Source organism: Thalassophryne amazonica, chromosome 7 (assembly GCF_902500255.1).
Source record: "Thalassophryne amazonica chromosome 7, fThaAma1.1, whole genome shotgun sequence".
Classification (NCBI taxonomy): Eukaryota; Metazoa; Chordata; class Actinopteri; order Batrachoidiformes; family Batrachoididae; genus Thalassophryne; species Thalassophryne amazonica.
The window spans coordinates 4657291-4682516 of record NC_047109.1 but is presented as its reverse complement, the minus strand read 5'-3'; the positions used below and the strand labels follow the sequence as shown (position 1 = coordinate 4682516).

The window sequence follows — 25226 nt, the reverse complement described above, 5'->3', positions numbered from 1 at the left end:
TATTGTATTTTGTGTTGTTTTAGAGTTGGAGTGTGTCTGTATTGGTTTGTTTGAACGTTTTATTGTTGGAACACCGTGCGGTCCTCCTGGTCACATCGCTCTTGGAAAAGTGATACCTAGCTGGTAAAATAAAGGATTTGATTTGATCTGATTTGACAATGGCTTAAATGAGGTGAAGCACAAAAGTCTGCAACAGAGTCACACTTCAACAATAATTCCACAACTGTTAATTTATGTCTTCTAGTGAAAATGGCTTCATAGTGAAGACAAAATGCTCATCCTACCATCGCCATCGATGTCCTGGTCGCAGGCGTCTCCTTGTCCATTGTTGTCTGTGTCTTTCTGGTCACTGTTGGGGACGGTGGGACAGTTATCGCAGGCGTCACCAAAAGAGTCGCTGTCTGAGTTCTGCTGGTCCTTGTTGGGAACCAGGCGGCAGTTATCCTGAAGGACAGACATCACATCCCGCTGTGTTATGACATCACAGGCTCAGCCTTTTACAGGCACTGATGTCGGGACACACGCTAACCTCCACGTTCTTGATTCCGTCCCCGTCGGCATCCTCATCACACTGATCTCCGGTCCCGTCGTTGTCGGCATCCTCCTGTCCAGAGTTTGGCGTGGACACACAGTTGTCCTGGCAGTCACACGCAACAAATCACACACAGCCAATGAGCAGCCTCCAAAGTACATCAGAATATGATGTCATCAGACAAACAAATTTTATTCATATTTTAACTGCAAAATGTTATTTTCTGTTTCTGTGAACACACACAGTTATTTCCAGTACGTCCAGGATCCGAAACCCACAGGAGTTATTTCTATACTTTACAAGTTTGAGAGCTATTCTTGTCTTTGTTTTTTTTTTTTCATTACCTCAAGGAAACATCACAAACCAGCAGGCAGGAAATTTGAGTGGAATGGGAGAGAAGATTTATTTTTGGGAAGAAGGTCTGCGGTTCGATTCCACCCATGTTCACACACTGCATGTTTTCTGCACACCTGTGTGTTTTTATGTGTATTTGTGAGTTTCTCTGCTCCTTCCTCTGCCTTCGAGCTTACACTCGTTAAGATAAGCTCATTTAAGATTAGGCTCGGTTTGATACAAGGTTAAACTCAGGGAATGTTCTTTCCAGTTACATTGGGTTGCTTTGGAACTATCTTCAGGTTAAATGTGGGCGACTCACCTGTTTACAGTGTCTGTTGTTGTCCATGCAGGGCAGCGGGCGGTCCGGGTATCCATCGATGTCTGTGTCCACACCACAAGTGTTCCCGTTTCCCGCCCAGCCCACGTTACACTGCAACAGTTATCCTGACTTTAGCTCTCTGTCCAAATTGAAGGTGTCCACAGCCTGACCGGAGTCCAATCTGCACCTACCCTGCAGGACACCTCCCCGTTCCTCTCCATGGCACAGTGAGCATTGGTATCACAGGGGTTGAAGGTCAACGCAGAGCACGATGTCCTCGGAAAGCAACCTGAGGTCTGGTTACCAAGGAAACCGGGTTTACAACCTCCACACTTGTAAGATCCCTGAGAATTGAACAGAGAGACAAACGCTGTCTCGGCTTTCTTCTTCTGTCATCAGCTGTGAGGGGGCGTGGCCTACCAAGGCGGTGCTGATTCTGTCTTTAACAGGAGCTGGATTTTGACTGTTTCAAAAAGGTTCTGACTGCCCCATCCAGTGGGAAGGCGTTACACAGAGGGTCCACTGGGGGGTGCTGTCAGTTTCTCGAGGTTTACTCACCACAGTGTTGATACAGACTGAGTTCTGGACACAGGCATCCGGTAAATCCACACACTCGTCGATATCTGAACAGTCCTGAGAGACACAGGAAACAGGAACACATCAGGCCACAGACTGGACTCACCACAGACCACAGACCAGACTAAAAACTGACCAGATTTACCACAGACCAAACTGACCACAGACCAGACGGACCATAGACTGGACTAAAAACAGACTGAACTCACCACGGGCCAACTGAACCACAGACTGGACTCACCACAGATCGGACTCAACACAGACCAAGATCTCCACAGACCACACTCACCACAAACTGGACTGGACACAGACTGAACTGTCCACAGACTGGATTGACCACAAACTGAACTGGCCATAGACCAGACTGGCCACAGAATGAACTCAACATAGACCAAACTGATCACAGACCAAGCTCTCCACAGACCAGACGAAAAACAGACTGGACTGACCACAATCACCACAGACTGGACTCACCACAGTCCAAACTGCCGACAGACCACACTAAAGACATACTGGATTTACCACAGACTGATCTAGCCACAGACTGGTCTAACTACAGACCAGACTAATCGCAGACCAAACTGACCACAGACCAGATGAAAAACAGACCGGATTCACCACAGTCTAAACTGCCCACAGACCAGATTAAAAACAGACGGGCTTCACCACAGACTGGATTCACCATAGCTCAAACTGCCCACAGACCAGCCTAAAAACACACAGGACTGATCACAGACCACACTCACCACAGACCAGGTTGACCACAGACCACACTGACCACAGACCAAGACTACACTCACCACTGACTGCAGACAGGACTGACCACAGACCACACTCACCACAGACCAGACTCATCACAGACTACACTCACCACAGACTGGACTGAACACAGACCACACTCAACACAGACTAGGCTGACCACAGACCACACTCACCAGAGATGGAACTGACCACAGGCCACACTCACCACAGACAGAATTGACCACAGACAGGATAGGTGACAGGCCAGACTAACCAAAGACCACACTGACCGCAGATCGGACTGAACACAGACTAGTCTAACCACAGACCGGACTGAACACAGACCAAATTGACCATAGACCAAGCTCTCCACAGACCAGACTAAACGCAGACTGGATTGACCAGAGACCACATTCACCACAGACTGGAGTGAACACAGACTAGACAAACCCCAGACCACACTCATAACACATTGGACTGACCACAGACCCCACTCACCACAGAAAAAAACAGACTGAACTCCCCACAGACTGGATTCACCACAGACCGATCTAGCCACAAATTGATCGATTCACAGATTGAAATCCCCACAGCCCAAACTGCCCACAGACCAAACTAAACACAGACTGAACTGGCCACAGACCGGACTGACCATATACCACACTCACCACAGACCAGACTGACCACAGAGTGGACAAAAAACAGACCGGATTCACCACAGACTAGACTCACCACAGTCCAAACTGCCCACAGTCCACACTAAAAACAGATGGGCTTCACCATACACTCGATTTACCATATACCAAACTGTCCACACACCAAACTAAAAATACACCGGACTGATCACAGGCAACACTCACCACAGACCAGGTTGACCACAGACTGGACTGACCGCTGATCGGACTGATGACAGACGGACTGACCAAGGACCACACTGACCACATTCACCACAGACTAGAGTGAACACAGACTGGACTAAAAACTGACTGAACTCACCACAGACTGGATTCACCATAGACTGATCTAGCCACAGACCAATCGAACCACAGACTGAAATCACCACAGACGAAATTGACCACAGACCAGACAAAAAAAAAAGATCTAACCACAGACCGGAGTCAATACAGACGAAACTGACCACAGACCAAGCTCTTCACAGATCAGATTAAAAACAGACCGGACTGACCACACTCACCACAGACTGGACTGACCACAGACCGGACTGACCACAGACTGAACTGTCCACAAACTGGATTGACTACAAACTGGAGTAAGCACTGAATGAACTCACCACAGTCCAAACTGCCCACAGACAAGACTAAAAACATACCAGATTTACTGCAGACTGATCTAACCACAGACCGGACTAATCACAGACAAAACTGACCACAGACCAGACTTAAAAAAGACTGAACTGATCACAGACCAGACTGACAGCAGATTGGACTGACCACAGACTGGACTGATCACAGACCAGACTAACTACAGACCACACTCACCACAGACTGGACTCAACACTGAAACTCATCTGTTGATGATGTTTGTTGATTTCTTCCTTTGCAAAATGTTAGAAAATGATTTTAAAATATTCATCAGATTTTCTCAGGACTCAGGCGTTTATTTTCCAAAATTAGTATTTAATGAATGAATGGTTTATTCAGCACACACAAACAAAATCTCTCATTTGCAAAACAAATCAAAAGAAAACAAAATTTTAAAACATATAAAACAAAACTCATAAACAATTACCAATTTGGTGCAGCTGAAAGGGTGTGGGCAGAAGCAGAGGCTTCTAAACGCCCACCCCGTACATCAGGTTCTATGAACAAATAAAAAATACACACGAAAAACAAATACCAGTCAGTAATGTAACTCAGTGAAACAAACAAAGTAATACAACAGACAAACAAACAAAAAATAGCCACACAGGCAATTTATTTAATTATTCAAACTATAACAAGTTAATAAATTGTTTTTATAAAGTCTTTTAAAACAGGCCAATGTACTAGATAACTTAATACAATCTAAACAATCACTCCAAACTTTAACACCATTTACTGAAACACAATGACCTTTGGCAGTGGTTCGAAACTTCCTTCTATCAAATACCAAAGTTCCATGCAAATTGTAACTGGACTCTCTCAGTTTAAACAGCTCCTGGACATGATGAGGCAAGAGTCCATTTTTAACTTTATACATTATCTGTATTCAACACGATGGTCCGATACAGCGACCACATCACTGCGGATGCTGCACCGATCCATCTGATGATCTCGCGCTCCATCCATCCCTCTCTTGTGAACAAGACCCCGAGATACTTAAACTCCTCCACTTGAGGCAAGGACACTCCACCGACCTGAAGAGGGCAAGGCACCTTTTTTCCGGTCGAGAACCATGGCCTCGGATTTGGAGGTGCTGATTCTCATCCCGCACGCTTCACACTCGGCTGCAAAACGCCCCAGTGCACGCTGAAGGTCCTGATTTGAAGAAGCCAACAGAACCACATCGTCTGCAAACAGCAGAGATGAGATTCTGTGGTTCCCAAACCGGACCCCCTCTACACCCTGGCTGCGCCTAGAAATTCTGTCCATAAAGATAATGAACAGAACCGGTGACAAAGGGCAGCCCTGGTGGAGGCCAACGTGCACTGGAAACAGGTTTGACTTACTACCGGCAATGCCAACCAAGCTCCTGCTGCGGTCATACAGGGACTGGATATCCCTTAGCAAAGGACCCGGACCCCGTACTCCCAGAGCACCCCCCACAGGTCGCCCCGAGGGACACGGTCAAACGCCTTCTCCAGATCCACAAAGCACATGTGGACTGGTTGGGCAAACTCCCATGAACCCTCAAGCACCCGATGGAGTGTGTAGAGCTGGTCCAGTGTGCCGCGACCAGGATGAAAACCACACTGCTCCGCCTGAATCCGAGGTTGGATTATCAGTCAAATTCTCCTCTCCAGTACTCTGGAATAGACCTTACCGGGGAGGCTGAGGAGTGTGATCCCCCTGTAGTTGGAACACACCCTCCAGTCCCCCTTCTTAAACAGAGGGACCACCACCCTGGTCTGCCAATCCAGAGGCACTGTCCCTGACCGCCACGCAATGTTGCAGAGGCGTGTCAGCCAAGACAGCCCCACAAAGCTCTCGATTTACCGATCAATCTATGTTCCGACCCTCACCTATGGTCATGAGATTTGGCTCATGACCAAAAGAACGAGATTGCGAGTACAAGCGGCCGAGATGAGTTTCCTCCGCAGGGTGGCTGGGCGATCGGGAGGTGCTCGGAGTTGAGCCGCTGCTCCTCCACATCAAAAGGAGCCAGCTGAGGTGGCTTGGGCATCTTTTCTGGATGCACCCTGGACGCCTCGCTGGAGAGGTGTTCCGGGCACATCCCATCGGGAGGAGGCCCCGGGGAAGACCCAGGACACGCTGGAGGGACTACGTCTCTCAGCTGGCTTGGGAACGCCTCTGGGTTCCCCCGGAGGAGCTGGGGGAGGCGGGTGTGGATCGGGATGTCTGGGCGGCTTTGCTTGAGCTGCTGCCCCGGATAAGTGGAAGAAAATGGATGGATGGATGGATGGATGGACATTATCTGTATCGTAAAATAATCAACCAAGTCATAAAATTTCAAAAACTGAAGGCGAACAAACAATGAATTTGTTGGTTCACAATATGGTTTTTTACTTATCACTCTTATAGTTTTTTTTGTAACAGAAATAATGGATTAGTAGTTGTTTTATATGTATTTCCCCAAACTTCAATGCAATAAGTCATATAAGGAACAAGCAATGAGTGATACAATGAAACCAGCAGCTGCTGGGGGAGAAAGCATTGAGCTTTGTAAAGATAGCAATAACTTTTGATATTTTAGACTCAACATGTTTTATATGAGTTTTCCAACAGAGCTTATCATCAGCAAAAACTGCAAGAAATTTAGTTTGAGGTACAATTTCAATTTCAATGCCATTCAACAATAATTTACTACTTAAATTTCTCGGCTTATTTCCAAATATGATGCACTTAGTTTTACTGAAATAAAGTGATAATTTATTAGAGTCAAACCAATATTTAAATTTTTGCAGTTCCCTCTCCACCAAGTCCAAGAGCTGTCCCAAATTATCCCCACTACCAAACACAGTTGTATCATCAGCAAACAAAATACAACTCAAAAACTTCAGTTGTATTTTGTATTACATAAATAACTACCTATCCAGTTAAAGGCCAGTCCTCCATACATCTGTAATTTTTCCAATAATAAAGTATGATCAATGGTATCAAATGCTTTCTGTAAAAAAAAAAAAAAAAAAAAAAAAAAAAGCCAACAGTGTATTGCTTCTTCTCTACTGCATTTGTAACTTGTTCCACAAAGTCTATTAAAGCCAAAGAAGTTGTTCGATGAAACCATACTGCTGTTCATTCAGGGGTGGTGGCCAAGTGGTTAATGCGCTTGGTTTCAATTCAGAAGGTTCCGGGTTCAAATCCCACCCCTGCCACATTTCTCCATGTAATGTGGAGTTGCGTCAGGAAGGGCATCCGGCGTAAAACCTGTGCCAATTCAACATGCAGATCCACCTTGGATTTGTTGTGGTGACCCCAAGTGCAAACAAGGGAGCAGCCGAAGGGACTTACTTACTATACTGCTGTTCATTAAGTATATGATGTTTTGCTATAAAATCGTTCAACCTCTTTACAAATATTTTTTCCAGAATTTTAGAAAAGTATGGTAACAAAGAGATTGGCCTATAATTTGAAAAACAAGTTTATCACCAGATTTAAACGATGGTATCACCTTAGCAATTTTCATTCTGGAAGGAAATTTCCCATTCATGAGTGACAGACTACAAATATATGTCAAAGGTACAATACAGTCAATAATGTTCTTAATCAAAACCATATCAAAGCTATCGATATCAGTGGATTTATTCCCCTTAGTTTTGTGAACTATATTAATAATTTCATTTTCTTCCGTTTCTCTAATAAACATTGAATCCTGAATTGTATTAATTTACAGCTGTCCATAGAACACTTTGTCGTAGTTACAAATGAGTTTGATTAATTTTTACCAAGTTAGCTATCAAGTTTAGTTTAAAGATTTTTGAACTTGTTCATTTCAAAGGAAAAAAAAGAATAAGTCCAGATTTACCGCGTTTCTTCTAGTTTGGATCAAATCTGTGGGATGGTTAGTTTTTATCTTTTTAAGGGGCAATGAACTAAGAAATTATTCTGTCACTACCCACAGGGGGCGCAGTGTGTGCACGTGCTTGTGCGTGTGTGTGAAACTGACCTGTTTTAATGGTTTGGCATAATCAAAACCGCTTCCATGCAGCGCTGCCCCCCACAGGCCTGGAGGACATGGCTTACAGCTGAACCCCCCAAATGTGTTCAAACAGGCCTCTGGAGAGAAACATGGCTGCAGCTCACACTGAGGGGGACAGACAGAGACACACACAGACAGACAGACAGAGACACACACACACAGACAGACAGACAGAGAAAGACAGACACACACACACAGACAGACAGAGAGAGACACACACAGACAGACAGACAGAGACATACACAAACAGACAGACAGAGACACACACACACACAGACAGACAGAGAAAGACAGAGACACACACACAGACACACAGACAAACAGACAGAGACACACACACAGACAGACAGAGAAAGACAGACACACACACAGACAGACAGACAGACAGACAAAGACAGACACACACACAGACACACAGACAGACAGACAGAGAAAGACAGACACACACACACAGACAGACAGAGAGAGACACACACAGACAGACAGACAGAGACATACACAAACAGACAGACAGAGACACACACACACACAGACAGACAGAGAAAGACAGAGACACACACACAGACACACAGACAAACAGACAGAGACACACACACAGACAGACAGAGAAAGACAGACACACACACAGACAGACAGACAGAGACACACACAGAGATAGACAGACAGACAGAGACAGACAGACATAGACATAGACAGACAGACAGAGACAGACAGACAGAGACAGACATAGACATAGACAGACAGACAGAGACAGACAGACATAGACATAGACAGACAGACATAGACATAGACAGACAGACATAGACAGACAGACAGAGACACAGACAGACAGACAGAGACACACACAGAAAGAGAGACAGGGACAGGATCAAAGACAGAGGCAGGCTGCTTGGTCTCACTCCCTCATGTGACACCTGAGACGTTTCAGATGAAGTCTGAACTTTTCATTCTGCTCACAGCACAACATGATGATCTTAAAATGAAGAGAGAACTCCAAGATGGCGTCCGATTCACTGATCGGCGCCGCAGTCGCGTAAAAGAAAAAAATCATAACATCCATCTGATTTATACATCACGACTGACTAGACTAAAGCAGCGATACGAAGAGGGGCGGGGCTTACCTCATCGATGTCCTGGCAGTGAGTGCCGTTCCCCGTGGTCCCAGGTGGGCAGGGGCCACAGGTGTACCCTGGGTACTGTAGGCTGTCCATACAGGCCACGCCCTTAAAGCACGGGTTCGGAGAACAGTGGGAACGAGGCTCATGGAATCCTGACAGACAGAAGAGAGAGACAGACAGAAGGAGAGACCGACGGACAGGAGAGAGAGACAGACAGACAGACAAAGAGCGACAAACAGACAGGAGAGAGACAGACAAAGAGAGACAGACAGACAGGAGAGAGAGACAGACAGACAGACAAAGAGCGACAAACAGACAGGAGAGAGACAGACAAAGAGAGACAGACAGACAGGAGAGAGAGACAGACAGACAGACAAAGAGAGACAGACAGACAGGAGAGAGAGAGACAAAGAGCGACAAACAGACAGGAGAGAGAGAGACAGACAGACAGGAGAGAGACAGACAAAGAGAGACAAACAGACAGGAGAGACAGACAGACAGACAGGAGAGAGACAGACAAAGAGAGACAAACAGACAGGAGAGAGAGAGACAGACAGACAGGAGAGAGACAGACAAAGAGACAAACAGACAGGAGAGAGAGACAGACAGACAGACAAAGAGAGACAGACAAAGAGAGACAAACAGACAAGAGAGAGACAGACAGACAGACAAAGAGAGACAGACAGACAGAGAGGAGATAGACAGACAAAGAGAGACAGACAGACAGACAAAGAGAGACAGACAAACAGACAAATAGAGACAGACAGACAGACAAAGAGAGACAGACAGACAGGAGAGAGACAAACAGACAGAAGGAGAGACAGACAGACAAAGAGAGACAAACAGACAGGAGAGAGAGACAGACAGACAGGAGAGAGACAGACAAAGACAAACAGACAGGAGAGAGAGACAGGCAGACAGACAAAGAGAGACAGACAGACAGGAGAGAGAGACAGACAGACAGACAGGAGAGAGACAGACAAAGAGAGACAGGCAGACAGACAAAGAGAGACAGACAGACAAAGAGAGACAGACAGACAGGAGAGAGAGACAGACAAAGAGAGACAGACAGGAGAGAGAGAGACAGACAGACAGGAGAGAGACAGACAAAGAGAGACAAACAGACAGGAGAGACAGACAGGAGAGAGACAGACAAAGAGAGACAAACAGACAGGAGAGAGAGAGACAGACAGACAGGAGAGAGAGACAGACAAAGACAGACAGACAGACAGACAAAGAGAGACAGACAGACAGACAGGAGAGAGCGAGACAGACAGACAGGAGAGAGACAGATAAAGAGAGACAAACAGACAGGAGAGAGAGAGACAGACAGGAGAGAGACAGACAAAGAGAGACAAACAGACAGGAGAGACAGAGACAGACAGACAGGAGAGAGACAGACAAAGAGAGACAAACAGACAGGAGAGACAGACAGGAGAGAGACAGACAAAGAGAGACAAACAGACAGGAGAGAGAGAGACAAAGAGAGACAAACAGACAGGAGAGAGACAGACAGACAGACAAAGAGAGACAGACAGGCAGGAGAGAGACAGACAAAGAGAGACAAACAGACAGGAGAGAGAGAGACAGACAGACAGGAGAGAGACAGACAAAGAGAGACAAACAGACAGGAGAGAGACAGACAGACAGGAGAGAGACAGACAAAGAGAGACAAACACAGGAGAGAGAGACAGACAGACAGACAAAGAGAGACAGAAAGACAGGAGAGAGAGAGACAGACAGACAGGAGATAGACAGACAAAGAGAGACAGACAGACAGACAGACAGACAAATAGAGACAGACAGACAGAAGGAGAGACAGACAGAGAGACAAACAGACATGAGAGAGACAAACAGACAGAAGGAGAGACAGACAGACAAAGAGAGACAAACAGACAGGAGAGAGAGACAGACAGACAGGAGAGAGACAGACAAAGAGAGACAAACAGACAGGAGAGAGAGACAGGCAGACAGACAAAGAGAGACAGACAGACAGGAGAGAGACAGACAAAGAGAGACAAACAGACAGGAGAGAGAGACAGGCAGACAGACAAAGAGAGACAGACAGACAGGAGAGAGACAGACAAAGAGAGACAGGCAGACAGACAAAGAGAGACAGACAGACAAAGAGAGACAGACGGACAGGAGAGAGAGACAGACAAAGAGACAAACAGACAGGAGAGAGACAGACAGACAGAAGTGGGGGGAGAGAGAGAGAGGGGGGGGGAGGACAGAGCGAGAAAGAGAGAGAGAGAGAGAGGGGAGGAGGAGAGAGAGAGGGAGAGAGAGAGAGAGAGGGGGGGGGAGAGAGAGAGAGGGGGAGGGAGGGAGAGAGGGGGAGAGGAGAGAGAGAGAGAGAGAGAGAAAGGAGAGAGAGAGGGGGGGGAGGAGGAGAGAGAGAGAGAGAGAGGGGGGGAGGAGAGAGAGAGAGAGGGGGGGAGGAGAGGAGAGAGAGAGGGGGGGGAGGAGAGAGAGAGAGAGGGGGGAGGAGGAGAGAGAAGAGAGAGAGGGGGGAGGGAGGAGAGAGAGAGGGGGGGAGAGAGAGAGAGAGGGAGAGAGAGAGGGGGGAGGAGAGAGAGAGAGAGAGGGGGGGGAGAGAGAGAGAGAGAGAGGGGGGGGAGGAGAGAGAGAGGGGGGGAGAGAGAGAGAGAGAGAGAAGGGGGAGGAGAGAGAGAGCGAGGGGGGGGAGGAGAGAGAGAGAGAGAGGGGGGGAGGAGAGAGAGAGAGAGGGGGGGAGGAGAGAGAGAGAGAGAGAGAGAGGAGAGGAGAGAGGGAGAGAGAGAGAGAGAGAGAGAGAGAGGGGGGGGAGAGAGAGAGAGAGAGGGCATTTATCAATGTGGTCGTTGGCGTACGCTGCGCTGAAAATATACACCAGGTCGAGAGGTGGAGTAAATTATACACCAAAATGAACCAGCGCTGGAATCCACATAAAAATGAAGATGATCAACATGATAAACAGTGCCATTATACAAATCAATGCATATGTTACATAAATAACACTTTCCTGATTATACTACATAATAATCAATACAAATCCCGCTTTTGCGGGATTGTTATGGAGCACGATCCGTGGTCACAGCGCTGACAGGAAGGAAAGTGCTGCTCGCCTTTTTCTCCAGACGTCGAGCCTGGAGCCAGAACAGCGCTGAGCTTAACTTTATGTGGTGTGATTGTTTTAGACAATGAAATTGATCATTACAACTGTAGTGTTGTCATTCCCTTAATTCGCCCGTGCTGCAAGCAGGTTTTGTCGTCTCCATTCGTTTGTCACAATAAAATAAATAAAGAAATACATCTTAAAAATAAAGAAATCTGACAGATTAGGCGTGTCTTATTGAGCGAGCAAATATCCATTAGTGACATGGTTAGTGACCCTGACCCCATCAGTGACCCTGTTAGCAACCCTGACCCCATCAGTGACCCTGTTAGCAACCCTGACCCCATCAGTGACCCTGTTAGTGACCCTGACCCCATTAAATCAAATCAAATCAATTTTATTTATATAGCGCCAGATCACAACAAACAGTTGCCCCAAGGCGCTTTATATTGTAAGGCAAGGCCATACAATAATTATGTAAAACCCCAACGGTCAAAACGACCCCCTGTGAGCAAGCACTTGGCAACAGTGGGAAGGAAAAACTCCCTTTTAACAGGAAGAAACCTCCAGCAGAACCAGGCTCAGGGAGGGGCAGTCTTCTGCTGGGACTGGTTGGGGCTGAGGGAGAGAACCAGGAAAAAGACATGCTGTGGAGGGGAGCAGAGATCGATCACTAATGATTAAATGCAGAGTGGTGCATACAGAGCAAAAAGAGAAAGAAACAGTGCATCATGGGAACCCCCCAGCAGTCTACGTCTATAGCAGCATAACTAAGGGATGGTTCAGGGTCACCTGATCCAGCCCTAACTATAAGCTTTAGCAAAAAGGAAAGTTTTAAGCCTAATCTTAAAAGTAGAGAGGGTGTCTGTCTCCCTGATCTGAATTGGGAGCTGGTTCCACAGGAGAGGAGCCTGAAAGCTGAAGGCTCTGCCTCCCATTCTACTCTTACAAACCCTAGGAACTACAAGTAAGCCTGCAGTCTGAGAGCGAAGCGCTCTATTGGGGATATGGTACTATGAGGTCCCTAAGATAAGATGGGACCTGATTATTCAAAACCTTATAAGTAAGAAGAAGAATTTTAAATTCTATTCTAGAATTAACAGGAAGCCAATGAAGAGAGGCCAATATGGGTGAGATATGCTCTCTCCTTCTAGTCCCTGTCAGTACTCTAGCTGCAGCATTTTGAATTAACTGAAGGCTTTTCAGGGAACTTTTAGGACAACCTGATAATAATGAATTACAATAGTCCAGCCTAGAGGAAATAAATGCATGAATTAGTTTTTCAGCATCACTCTGAGACAAGACCTTTCTAATTTTAGAGATATTGCGCAAATGTAAAAAAGCAGTCCTACATATTTGCTTAATATGCGCACTGAAGGACATATCCTGATCAAAAATGACTCCAAGATTTCTCACAGTATTACTAGAGGTCAGGGTAATGCCATCCAGAGTAAGGATCTGGTTAGACACCATGTTTCTAAGATTTGTGGGGCCAAGTACAATAACTTCAGTTTTATCTGAGTTTAAAAGCAGGAAATTAGAGGTCATCCATGTCTTTATGTCTGTAAGACAATCCTGCAGTTTAGCTAACTGGTGTGTGTCCTCTGGCTTCATGGATAGATAAAGCTGGGTATCATCTGCATAACAATGAAAATTTAAGCAATGCCATCTAATAATACTGCCTAAGGGAAACATGTATAAAGTGAATAAAATTGGTCCTAGCACAGAACCTTGTGGAACTCCATAATTAACCTTAGTCTGTGAGGAAGATTCCCCATTTACATGAACAAATTGTAATCTATTAGATAAATATGATTCAAACCACCGCAGCGCAGTGCCTTTAATACCTATGGCATGCTCTAATCTCTGTAATAAAATTTTTTGGTCAACAGTATCAAAAGCAGCACTGAGGTCTAACAGAACAAGCACAGAGATGAGTCCACTGTCTGAGGCCATAAGAAGATCATTTGTAACCTTCACTAATGCTGTTTCTGTACTATGATGAATTCTAAAACCTGACTGAAACTCTTCAAATAGACCATTCCTCTGCAGATGATCAGTTAGCTGTTTTACAGCTACCCTTTCAAGAATTTTTGAGAGAAAAGGAAGGTTGGAGATTGGCCTATAATTAGCTAAGATAGCTGGGTGAAGTGATGGCTTTTTAAGTAATGGTTTAATTACTGCCACCTTAAAAGCCTGTGGTACATAGCCAACTAATAAAGATAGATTGATCATATTTAAGATGGAAGCATTAATTAATGGTAGGGCTTCCTTGAGCAGCCTGGTAGGAATAGGGTCTAATAGACATGTTGATGGTTTGGAGGAAGTAACTAATGAAAATAACTCAGACAGAACAATCAGAGAGAAAGAGTCTAACCAAATACCGGCATCACTGAAAGCAGCCAAAGATAACGATACGTCTTTGGGATGGTTATGAGTAATTTTTTCTCTAATAGTTAAAATTTTATTAGCAAAGAAAGTCATGAAGTCATTACTAGTTAAAGTTAAAGGAATACTCGGCTCAATAGAGCTCTGACTCTTTGTCAGCCTGGCTACAGTGCTGAAAAGAAACCTGGGGATGTTGTTATTTTCTTCAATTAGTGATGAGTAGTAAGATGTCCTAGCTTTACGGAGGGCTTTTTTATAGAGCAACAGACTCTTTTTCCAGGCTAAGTGAAGATCTTCTAAATTAGTGAGACGCCATTTCCTCTCCAACTTACGGGTTATCTGCTTTAAGCTGCGAGTTTGTGAGTTATACCACGGAGTCAGGCACTTCTGATTTAAAGCTCTCTTTTTCAGAGGAGCTATAGCATCCAAAGTTGTCTTCAATGAGGATGTAAAACTATTGACGAGATACTCTATCTCACTTACAGAGTTTAGGTAGCTACTCTGCACTGTGTTGGTATATGGCATTAAAGAACATAAAGAAGGAATCATATCCTTAAACCTAGTTACAGCGCTTTCTGAAAGACTTCTAGTGTAATGAAACTTATTCCCCACTGCTGGGTAGTCCATCAGAGTAAATGTAAATGTTATTAAGAAATGATCAGACAGAAGGGAGTTTTCAGGGAATACTGTTAAGTCTTCAATTTCCATACCATAAGTCAGAACAAGATCTAAGATATGATTAAAGTGGTGGGTGGACTCATTTACATTTTGAGCAAAGCCAATTGAGTCTAATAATAGATTAAATGCAGTGTTGAGGCTGTCATTCTCAGCATCTGTGTGGATGTTAAAATCGCCCACTATAATTATCTTATCTGAGCTAAGCACTAAGTCAGACAAAAGGTCTGAAAATTCACAGAGAAACTCACAGTAACGACCAGGTGGACGATAGATAATAACAAATAAAACTGGTTTTTAGGACTTCCAATTTGGATGCACAAGACTAAGAGTCAAGCTTTCAAATGAATTAAAGCTCTGTCTGGGTTTTTGATTAATTAATAAGCTGGAATGGAAGATTGCTGCTAATCCTCCGCCTCGACCCGTGCTACGAGCATTCTGGCAGTTAGTGTGACTCGGGGGTGTTGACTCATTTAAACTAACATATTCATCCTGCTGTAACCAGGTTTCTGTAAGGCAGAATAAATCAATATGTTGATCAATTATTATATCATTTACCAACAGGGACTTAGAAGAGAGAGACCTAATGTTTAATAGACCACATTTAACTGTTTTAGTCTGTGGTGCAGTTGAAGGTGCTATATTATTTTTTCTTTTTTAATTTTTATGCTTAAATAGATTTTTGCTGGTTATTGGTAGTCTGGGAGCAGGCACCGTCTCTACGGGGATGGGGTAATGAGGGGATGGCAGGGGGAGAGAAGCTGCAGAGAGGTGTGTAAGACTACAACTCTGCTTCCTGGTCCCAACCCTGGATAGTCACGGTTTGGAGGATTTAAGAAAATTGGCCAGATTTCTAGAAATGAGAGCCGCTCCATCCAATGTGGGATGGATGCCGTCTCTCCTAACAAGACCAGGTTTTCCCCAGAAGCTTTGCCAATTATCTATGAAGCCCACCTCATTTTTTGGACACCACTCAGACAGCCAGCAATTCAAGGAGAACATGCGGCTAAACATGTCACTCCAGAGTCCGACATTGTTTTTGCAAAGTTACACACCGATTCAATGTTAATTTTAGTGACCTCCGATTGGCGTAACCGAGTGTCATTACTGCCGACGTGAATTACAATCTTACCAAATTTACGCTTAGCCTTAGCCAGCAGTATCAAATTTCCTTCAATGTCGCCTGCTCTGGCCCCCGGAAGACAACTGACTATGGTTGCTGGTGTCGCTAACTTCACATTTCTCAAAACAGAGTCGCCAATAACCAGAGTTTGATCCTCGGTGGGTGTGTCGCCGAGTGGGGAAAAATTAGTGACACAGTTAGTGACCCTGACCCCATCAGTGACCCTGTTAGTGACCCTGACCCCATTAGTGACACGGTTAGTAACCCTGACCCCATCAGTGACCCTGTTGACTTACCACAGACCTGACACTCCAGGATGGTGTTCCTGATCAAAGCCATCTCCTTCACCTGGACACCAAAAATGAAAAGTATTCATTTCATCTCTGTGTTCATGTCCACGTCTCTCTGTTTCACTGACTGTTTGTTTTTGTATGATCTGGATACGATCGTACCAACGCATGCCACCGTCCAAAACTACTGGATTGTCTCATGACTTTTGAGGTCAAGAGAAGAAAATGAGTTTGGAATGTCAGCTTTAATTTTCTCATCTGTTAGTGTCTAATTTACAGCCCATCACACAGTCACTCGCGTGTCCAACCCAAACACGTCTTAAATATTTGTCCAGTTACTGAAAGTGGACGGACTGTGTGTAAAACTGTGGCCTCGAAATGAGTTGTGCCAGTTTTGTTAAACTACTTGAAATAAAGATGGACTGTTTCATTTGAACTTCATTGTGGAGGTGAACAGAGACAGAGACAGAGACAAATGCTCATGGACCATACAAACCTGCTGGTCTCATAATCCTGACCTCTATTCTTTTCCTCAGTACTTGTGTCACTCACTCCTAAGGTCGAACTATTTGTCTCTTTGACTCTCTGCTTTTTGTCTCAGTATCTTTTGCTCTGTCTCTTGTTGCATTGGTCTGTCTTTGACTCTGTCTCTCATTGTCCCAGTCTGTCTATCTCTGTCTGTTTTTGTCTCAGTCTGTCTTTGTCTCTGTCATTGTCTCAGTCTGTCTTTGTCTCTGTTGTTGTCTCAGTCTGTCTTTGTCTCTGTTTTTGTCTCTGTCAATGTCTCGGTCTGTCGTTGTCTCAGTCTGTTTTTGTCTGTCGTTGTCTCTGTTTGTCTTTGTCTGTTTTTGTCTCTGTCAATATCTCGGTCTGTCTTTGTCTCCGTCAATGTCTGTCGTTGTCTCTGTTGTTGTCTCAGTCTGTTTTTGTCTCAGTCGTTGTCTCTGTCTGTCTTTGTTTTTGTCTCTGTCAATATCTCAGTCTGTCTTTGTCTCTGTCAATGTCTGGTGTTGTCTCTGTCATTGTCTCTGTTGTTGTCTCAGTCTGTTTTTGTCTCTGTCAGTTTCGGTCTGTCTCAGTCAATGTCTCAGTCTGTCTTTGTCTCTGTCATTGTCTCTATTTTTGTCTCAGTCTGTTTTTGTCTCTGTCAATGTCTCAGTCTGTCGTTGTCTCAGTCTGTTTTTGTCTCTGTCGTTGTCTCATCTGTCTTTGTCTCTGTCTGTCTTTGTCTTTTTCTCTGTTTCTGTCTCTGTCATTGTCTTGGTCTGTCTTTGTCTCTGTCACTGTCCGTCTTTGTCTCTGTCATTGTCTCTGTTGTTGTGTCAGTCTGTTTTTGTCTCTGTCAATGTCTCAGTCTCTCGTTGTCTCAGTCCGTTTTTGTCTGTCAATGTCTCAGTCTGTCGTTGTCTCAGTCCATTTTTGTCTCTGTCATTGTCTCGGTCTGTTTTTATCTCTGTCATTGTCTCTGTTGTTGTCTCAGTCTGTTTTTGTCTCTGTCAATGCCTCGGTCTGTCGTTGTCTCAGTCTGTTTTTGTCTCTGTCAATGCCTCGGTCTGTCGTTGTCTCAGTCTGTTTTTGTCTCTGTCGTTGTCTCTGTCTGTCTTTGTTTTTGTCTCTCTCAATATCTCAGTCTGTCTTTGTCTCTGTCAATGTCTGTTGTTGTCTCTGTCATTGTTTCTGTTGTTTTCTCAGTATGTTTTTGTCTCTGTCAGTCTTGGTCTGTCGCTGTCAATGTCTCAGTCTGTCTCTGTCTCTGTCATTGTCTCTGTTGTTGTCTCAGTCTGTTTTTGTCTCTGTTGTTGTCTCATCTGTCTTTGTCTTTTTCTCTGTTTTTGTCTCTGTCATTGTCTTGGTCTGTCTTTGTCTCTGTCACTGTCCGTCTTTGTCTCTGTCATTGTCTCTGTTGTTGTGTCAGTCTGTTTTTGTCTCTGTCAATGTCTCAGTCTCTCGTTGTCTCAGTCCGTTTTTGTCTGTCAATGTCTCGGTCTGTCTTTGTCTCTGTCATTGTCTCTGTTGTTGTCTCAGTCTGTTTTTGTCTCTGTCAATGTCTCAGTCTGTCGTTGTCTCAGGCCATTTTTGTCTCTGTCGTTGTCTCCGTCTGTTTTTGTCTCTGTCAATGTCTCAGTCTGTCATTGTCTCAGTCCATTTTTGTCTCTGTCATTGTCTCGGTCTGTTTTTATCTCTGTCATTGTCTCTGTTGTTGTCTCAGTCTGTTTTTGTCTCTGTCAATGTCTTGGTCTGTCGTTGTCTCAGTCTGTTTTTGTCTCTGTCGTTGTCTCGGTCTGTCTTTGTCTCTGTTGTTGTCTCAGTCTGTTTTTGTCTCTGGCAATGTCTCGGTCTGTCTTTGTCTCTGTCATTGTCTCTGTTGTTGTCTCAGTCTGTCTTTGTCTCTGTCAATGTCTCGGTCTGTCGTTGTCTCTGTCATTGTCTCTGTTGTTGTCTCAGTCTGTCTTTGTCTCTGTCAATGTCTCGGTCTGTCGTTGTCTCAGTCTGTTTTTGTCTCTGTCGTTGTCTCAGTCTGTCTTTGTCTCTGTCTGTCTTTGTCTTTTTCTCTGTTTTTGTCTCTGTCAATGTCTCGGTCTGTCTTTGTCTCTGTCATTGTCTCTGTTGTTGTCTCAGTCTGTCTTTGTCTCTGTTGTTGTCTCGGTCTGTCGTTGTCTCAGTCTGTTTTTGTCTCTGTCGTTGTCTCGGTCTGTCTCTGTCACTGTCCGTCTTTGTCTCTGTCATTGTCTCAGTCTGTTTTTGTCTCTGTCAATGTCTCAGTCTGTTGTTGTCTCAGGCCATTTTTGTCTCTGTCGTTGTCTCAGTCTGTTTTTGTCTCTGTCAATGTCTGTCTGTCGTTGTCTCAGGCCATTTTTGTCTCTGTCGTTGTCTCGGTCTGTTTTTGTCTCTGTCAATGTCTCAGTCTGTCGTTGTCTCAGTCCATTTTGTCTCTGTCATTGTCTCGGTCTGTTTTTATCTCTGTCAATATCTCAGTCTATCGTTGTCTCAGTCATTGTCTCTGTTGTTGTCTCAGTCTGTTTTAGTCTCTGTCAGTCTTGGTCTGTCTCTGTCAATGTCTCGGTCTGTCTTTGTCTCTGTCAATGTCTGTTGTTGTCTCTGTCATTGTCTCTGTTGTTGTCTCAGTCTGTTTTTGTCTCTGTCAATGTCTCGGTATGTCGTTGTCTCAGTCCGTTTTTGTCTCTGTCATTGTCTCGGTCTGTCTTTGTCTCTCTGTCTCTCACCTGTTCTCGGATGTCTTGCCGAAGCTCTCCCAAGATCTGGTTGAAGATGATGAGCTGACCAATCAGAGCTTTGGTGTGGTCACCTGAAAAGAAGCCAAACAGGAAGCAGTTACTGCTGTTCTTCTGTCTGGCTGAAGGTGGCAGTATACCTCATAATAATGACTTTCTGATGACATCACTGATCTCCATCTGATCCAAACATCCTCATTCAATCCGGTTTCAAGTCCACTTTCAGAAAATAGTTTGTCTGATTTACAAAGTTTTATTATTCTTTAAAGAGACAAAGTCTCAAAACAGTGGTCGCAAACATTTAGTCGTGAAAGTCAAAGTGATCATTCATGGAAACTGAACGCCAGAACGTTTCGTGACATGTTTATCTTCATCAGAGAGTTTACGCTGACTCTTGCTGCAATGAACCATGAAAGATCTGGATCCTGCTGATCCTACATCCCATGGTGTGGAACAGTTCCAGGACTACAGCTGTTCCAGCTCAGGATTGAGGACAAAGTGTCAATGAGCTCAAAGCCGAAGACTCCCACGTATCAAGTGGCAGACAGAAGGAGACCTCTGAGAGTCCAGGGTGGACTGAGATTCCAGGTGGACTGAGAGTTCGTGGTGGACTGAGAGTCCAGGTGGACTGAGAGTTCGGGGTAGACTGATATTCCAGGTGGACTGAGAGTTCGGGGTGGACTGAGAGTCAAGGTGGCCTGAGAGTTAGGGGTGGACTGAGAGTCCAGGCAGACTGAGAGTTCGGGGTGGACTGAGATTCCAGGCAGACTGAGAGTTCGGGGTGGACTGAGAGTCCAGGTGCACCACCAGTCTAACGTGGTTGTTGCCATTGGGGACCCAGAGAGGTTCCACAGGAACAGAGATGCTGCAGCACACAGCAGCAGACCTCCCTCATAAACCTGAGCTGGGGGTCGCACCAGTCTCTGGACTGGGGAGGATTCTGCTTCCCACAAGGGTTTGGGGTGTTGAGTTTTCAGGTGTGTTTGGTTTTTTGGTGTTTGGTGGGTTTGTGTGTCACTTACCCAGAATGGAACTCACGTCTCCGCTCACTGCAAGAAAGAAAATACAGCAGACTTTACAAAACAGCCTTTAAATAATCTGGATCAGGACTGGATCCAAGTGACGCCCACAGGCCCATCTGGACCCGGTCAGCAACAGAACCAATGACCCAGACCTCATCAGGAGGTGCCTCGTAGGACTCCACGGATCACAATTACAGCCAGAACACATTACTGTGGATTAAGACTGACGGGTACACATGTCCACAGGGTTCAATTCTCCATCAGACAAGAAAACCTGGAGTGAGATCTGAGCAGCTGAGCACTGTTTAGACCAGTCTGTGTGTGTGTGTGTGTGTGTGTGTGTGTGATGATGATGACTGCTGTTAAAGCGATGCGGGATAAATTTCAAATTCAAATTTATTAATTTATATAGCGCCAATTCACGATAAAATCGTCTCAAGGGGCTTCACAACATAAAAAACAATTAAAAATTTAAAACACAATAAAAACAACCATAAAAGAAAGACAGCAGTAAAAGAATACAAGATTAAAAACACATCATAACACTAATGATAAAACAGGGAAAATAAATGAGTCTTTAAACGTGATTTAAAGGTCTCCACAGTGTCCGACTGCCGAATGTGTGCCGGCAGATCGTTCCACAGAGCTGGGGCACGATAGGAAAAAGCTCTGTGACCGGCAGACTTATTATTCACCCTGGGAACACACAGAAGTCCTGCACCCTGAGAACGCAGGGCCCGAGCTGGTACATAGGGGCTTACCAGGTCAGCCAGATAGGGAGGTGCAAGTCCATGAACAATTTTATAAACTAAAATCAGTACTTTAAAATCCGATCTTGCAGAAACAGGAAGCCAGTGCAGGGACGCCAAAATTGGCGTAATGTGGTCAAACTTTCTGCTCTGTGTCAAAAGTCTGGCAGCAGCATTCTGAACCAATTGAAGACCCCTGATCCTGGACTGCGGTAAGCCAGAGAATAGAGCATTACAATAGTCAAATCTAGAAGAGACAAACGCATGAATCAAAGTCTCAGCATCAGCCATAGACAAAATAGGACGAATCCTCGCTATATTTCGCAAATGGAAGAAGGCAGCCCTTGTAATGTCTCTAATGTGGAGATCAAAGGACAACGCAGGATCAAAAATTACTCCAAGGTTCCTCACTTTATCCGTATGATGTATAACACACAGACCTAAGCTAAATGCTAGCTGATCAAATTGATGCCGATATCTCGCTGGACCAAAAACCATAACTTCAGTCTTATCAGAATTTAAAAGTAGGAAGTTACTAGACATCCAACTTCTTACTGATGCAAGACAATCTTCCAAGGATTTTATGTGAGTAAGATTACCAGCAGTTATTGGCATATACAATTGAGTGTCATCAGCATAGCAATGAAAGGGAATCCCAAAACGCCGCAATATATTCCCGAGGGGTGCTACATAAAGAGAAAAAAGCAAGGGGCCCAAAACAGATCCCTGAGGAACCCCAAACTTCATGTCTCTACGATCGGAGGAGGTTCCATTACACAATACACAGTAGGAACGACTGGACAGGTACGACGTCAACCATGCAAGAGCAGTTCCAGTAATCCCAAAGTGATTCTCCAGCCTATTGAGTAGAATATGGTAATCCACAGTGTCAAATGCAGCACTAAGATCCAGCAGCACCAGGACCATAGTGATATCTGAGTCCAATGCTCGCAAAAGGTCATTCACTACTTTAGTAAGTGCTGTCTCTGTGGAGTGAAATTTTCTAAAAGCAGACTGCAGTGGCTCAAAAAGATTATGTTATGTGTCGGACGCAGCTCGGAGAACCGACCAGCGTTTGAAGGACCCAGTATGAAATAAGCAGAGCACGGTACAAAGGCTAACTGAATTTAATACATAACAGTGATAATATAATAACAAAAGGTGCGGCCTGGCGTGGTGCGCTCCCAGCAGCGCTAACGGTCCGGAGCCAGAAGCTGTTTCGGACCCAAGGACCCCGCCGACACCCCCCAGGTGGCCGCAACAACCGAGTCTGTGAAAGAAGGAACCATTATGTGAGTCCACACTCTACACACAGAACACTTAAAGGTGTACAAACAGCAAACACTTCCTGGCTTGATTACTGATCAGCTTCCCAACCTGCAGGCATGGAACAATCAGTTCCCAAAACTCCACTGCAGTGAAAGCTGATACATGACTAACGTACAGCTCAATATAATAAGGTGTGAGGGACACCACATTTACTGACTGTATAAATGTTAGTCACAAAATCTAACGTACCTCAGGAAGTGTGCTGACGAGCGTGAAACCTCACCCCCTTCTCTTTCACAGACTGTGCATCAAACCTGGACGTTCTCAGCATCCGCTGTTGATGAGATGGCTCCCGAGACGACGATCTCACCCGTCTGGTCACAAGGTCGAGTCTCTGGCAAATACACACTGTGCACTCCAGTCTTAAATGCCAACATGTTCCAATCCATCCAGATGCACCACAGCTGTGAGTCCTGACGAGTCGCAGGTGATCAGGGTGAGGTCCTGACAGCCTCAGCAACACAGCCACTCAGTCCCAAACGCAAGCCACCTGGGAGGAAAACCAAAAAACAGAAACAAACCGGCAGCCAGGCCCCCCCAGCCATATAACAGATTATTCTCAGTGAGGTAGTCTACGAGCTGTCGCAAGACCACTTTTTCCAGGATTTTAGAACAAAATGACAGATTTGATATCGGTCTATAATTCTTCAATACACTAGGGTCGAGATTAGCTTTTTTAAGTAATGGTTTGATCACTGCAGACTTAAAACACTTAGGAACAGATCCAGAAGTTAATGAGAGATTTATAATTTCCAGCACAATTGGTCCAAGAATGGGCCACAGGTCCTTAAATAGTTTTGTTGGTATAGGATCAATTAAACAGGTTGTGCTTTTAGTAGACGTCACGAGCTTCGCCAGTGCGCCTAGCGAGATACCATCAAAATCTGTAAAAATCTGTACATCTGATAGGCTGGAAAATCATTTGGGGATTACTGGGAGTGCCCTTGCATGGCTGATGTTATACTTGACCAGTCGTTCTCACTGTGTTTTGTACAGTAACATTACCTCTAACCTTAGTGACATGAAATTTGGGGTTCCACAGGGGTCTGTCTTAGGCCCCCTGCTTTTCTCCCTTTATATAGCACCCCTTGGGCACATGTTGCAGCGCTTTGGGATTACCTTTCACTGCTATGCAGATGATACTCCGTTATACATGCCGATAACTGCTGGTAATCTCGTTCACATAAAATCCTTAGAAGATTGCCTTGCAGCAGTGAGAAGCTGGATGTCTAGAAACTTCCTACTTTTAAACTCTGATAAGACTGAAATGATGGTTCTTGGTCCAGTGAGACATCGGCATCAATTTGACCAGTTAACGCTCAGCCTCGGCTCGTGTGTCATACATCACACTGACAAAGTGAGGAACCTTGGGGTAATTTTTGATCCTTCAATGTCCTTTGGCCTCCACATAGAAATATTACTAGGACTGCTTTCTTCCACCTGCGAAATATAGTGAAGATTCGTCCCATCCTGTCTACGGCTGATGCTGAGACCCTGATCCATGCATTTATCTCTTCTAGATTGGACTACTGCAATGTTCTATTTTCTGGTTTACCGCAGTCCAGCATTAGGGGTCTCCAATTGGTTCAAAATGCTGCAGCCAGACTTTTGACACGAACCAGAAAGTACAACCACATTACACCCATTTTGGCGTCTCTTCACTGGCTTCCTGTCCCAATGAGATCAGATTTTAAAGTTCTGCTACTAACCTATAAAATTATTCATGGACTGGCACCTCCCTACCTAGCTGACCTAATTAAACCTTACGTCCCGGCCCAGGCTTTACGTTCTCAGGGTGCAGGACTACTTAGTGTCCCTTGGGTGAATAAGAAGTCTGTGGGTCTCAGAGCTTTCTCTTATCGTGCCCCTGTTCTGTGGAATGATCTCCCTGCGTCAATAAAACAATCAGATTCTGTGGAGACTTTCAATCCAGACTTAAGATGCACTTATTTTCCCTTTCATATGGCAGCATACTGGTACAGTTTTGTTTTACGCTTTTTAACTCTTTTAATTCATGTTATTAGTAATTGGAGCGGGCTGCGGCCTCAACTTTACCTAAATTCTGGGTCTTTTAGAGAAGTTTAGGGCTAGTGGCTGGCGATCACCTTTCTGATCTTTCTGATGCCTGATTCTGTTTTTTCTCTGTTTAAGGTGCAGCTCCATCCAAAAATGGGAGCTGTATTTGTGTTGGCGATCCTCCTGTCCTGTGCTCCAACAACATTTCTTGTATATTCCGTGAATTGTTCTGTAATTTATGTCTGTATCATGGCCCAAGCATAGGGTCACCCCTTTGAGTCTGGTCTGCTTGAGGTTTCTTCCTCAGAGGGAGTTTTTTCTTACCACTGTTGCTCTGGGGGTTGGTAAGGTTAGACCTTACCT

At 44.9% G+C, this 25226-nt stretch overlaps 1 protein-coding gene across 1 annotated transcript in view; it reads right to left on the bottom strand.

Moving 5' to 3' along the window:
• thbs3a (thrombospondin 3a) overlaps positions 1–25226 on the bottom strand; it is a 122451-nt gene that overhangs the window by 62682 nt on the left and 34543 nt on the right. The window contains exons 5-14 of the mRNA XM_034173744.1: positions 20770–20796; positions 19739–19821; positions 16521–16572; positions 8945–9093; positions 7791–7928; positions 1746–1820; positions 1379–1531; positions 1188–1298; positions 530–637; positions 285–444 (exon numbers count right to left, since the gene is read on the bottom strand). Coding sequence (XP_034029635.1) covers positions 285–444; positions 530–637; positions 1188–1298; positions 1379–1531; positions 1746–1820; positions 7791–7928; positions 8945–9093; positions 16521–16572; positions 19739–19821; positions 20770–20796 — 1056 coding nt within the window. The remainder of the gene's footprint in view (positions 1–284; positions 445–529; positions 638–1187; positions 1299–1378; positions 1532–1745; positions 1821–7790; positions 7929–8944; positions 9094–16520; positions 16573–19738; positions 19822–20769; positions 20797–25226) is intronic.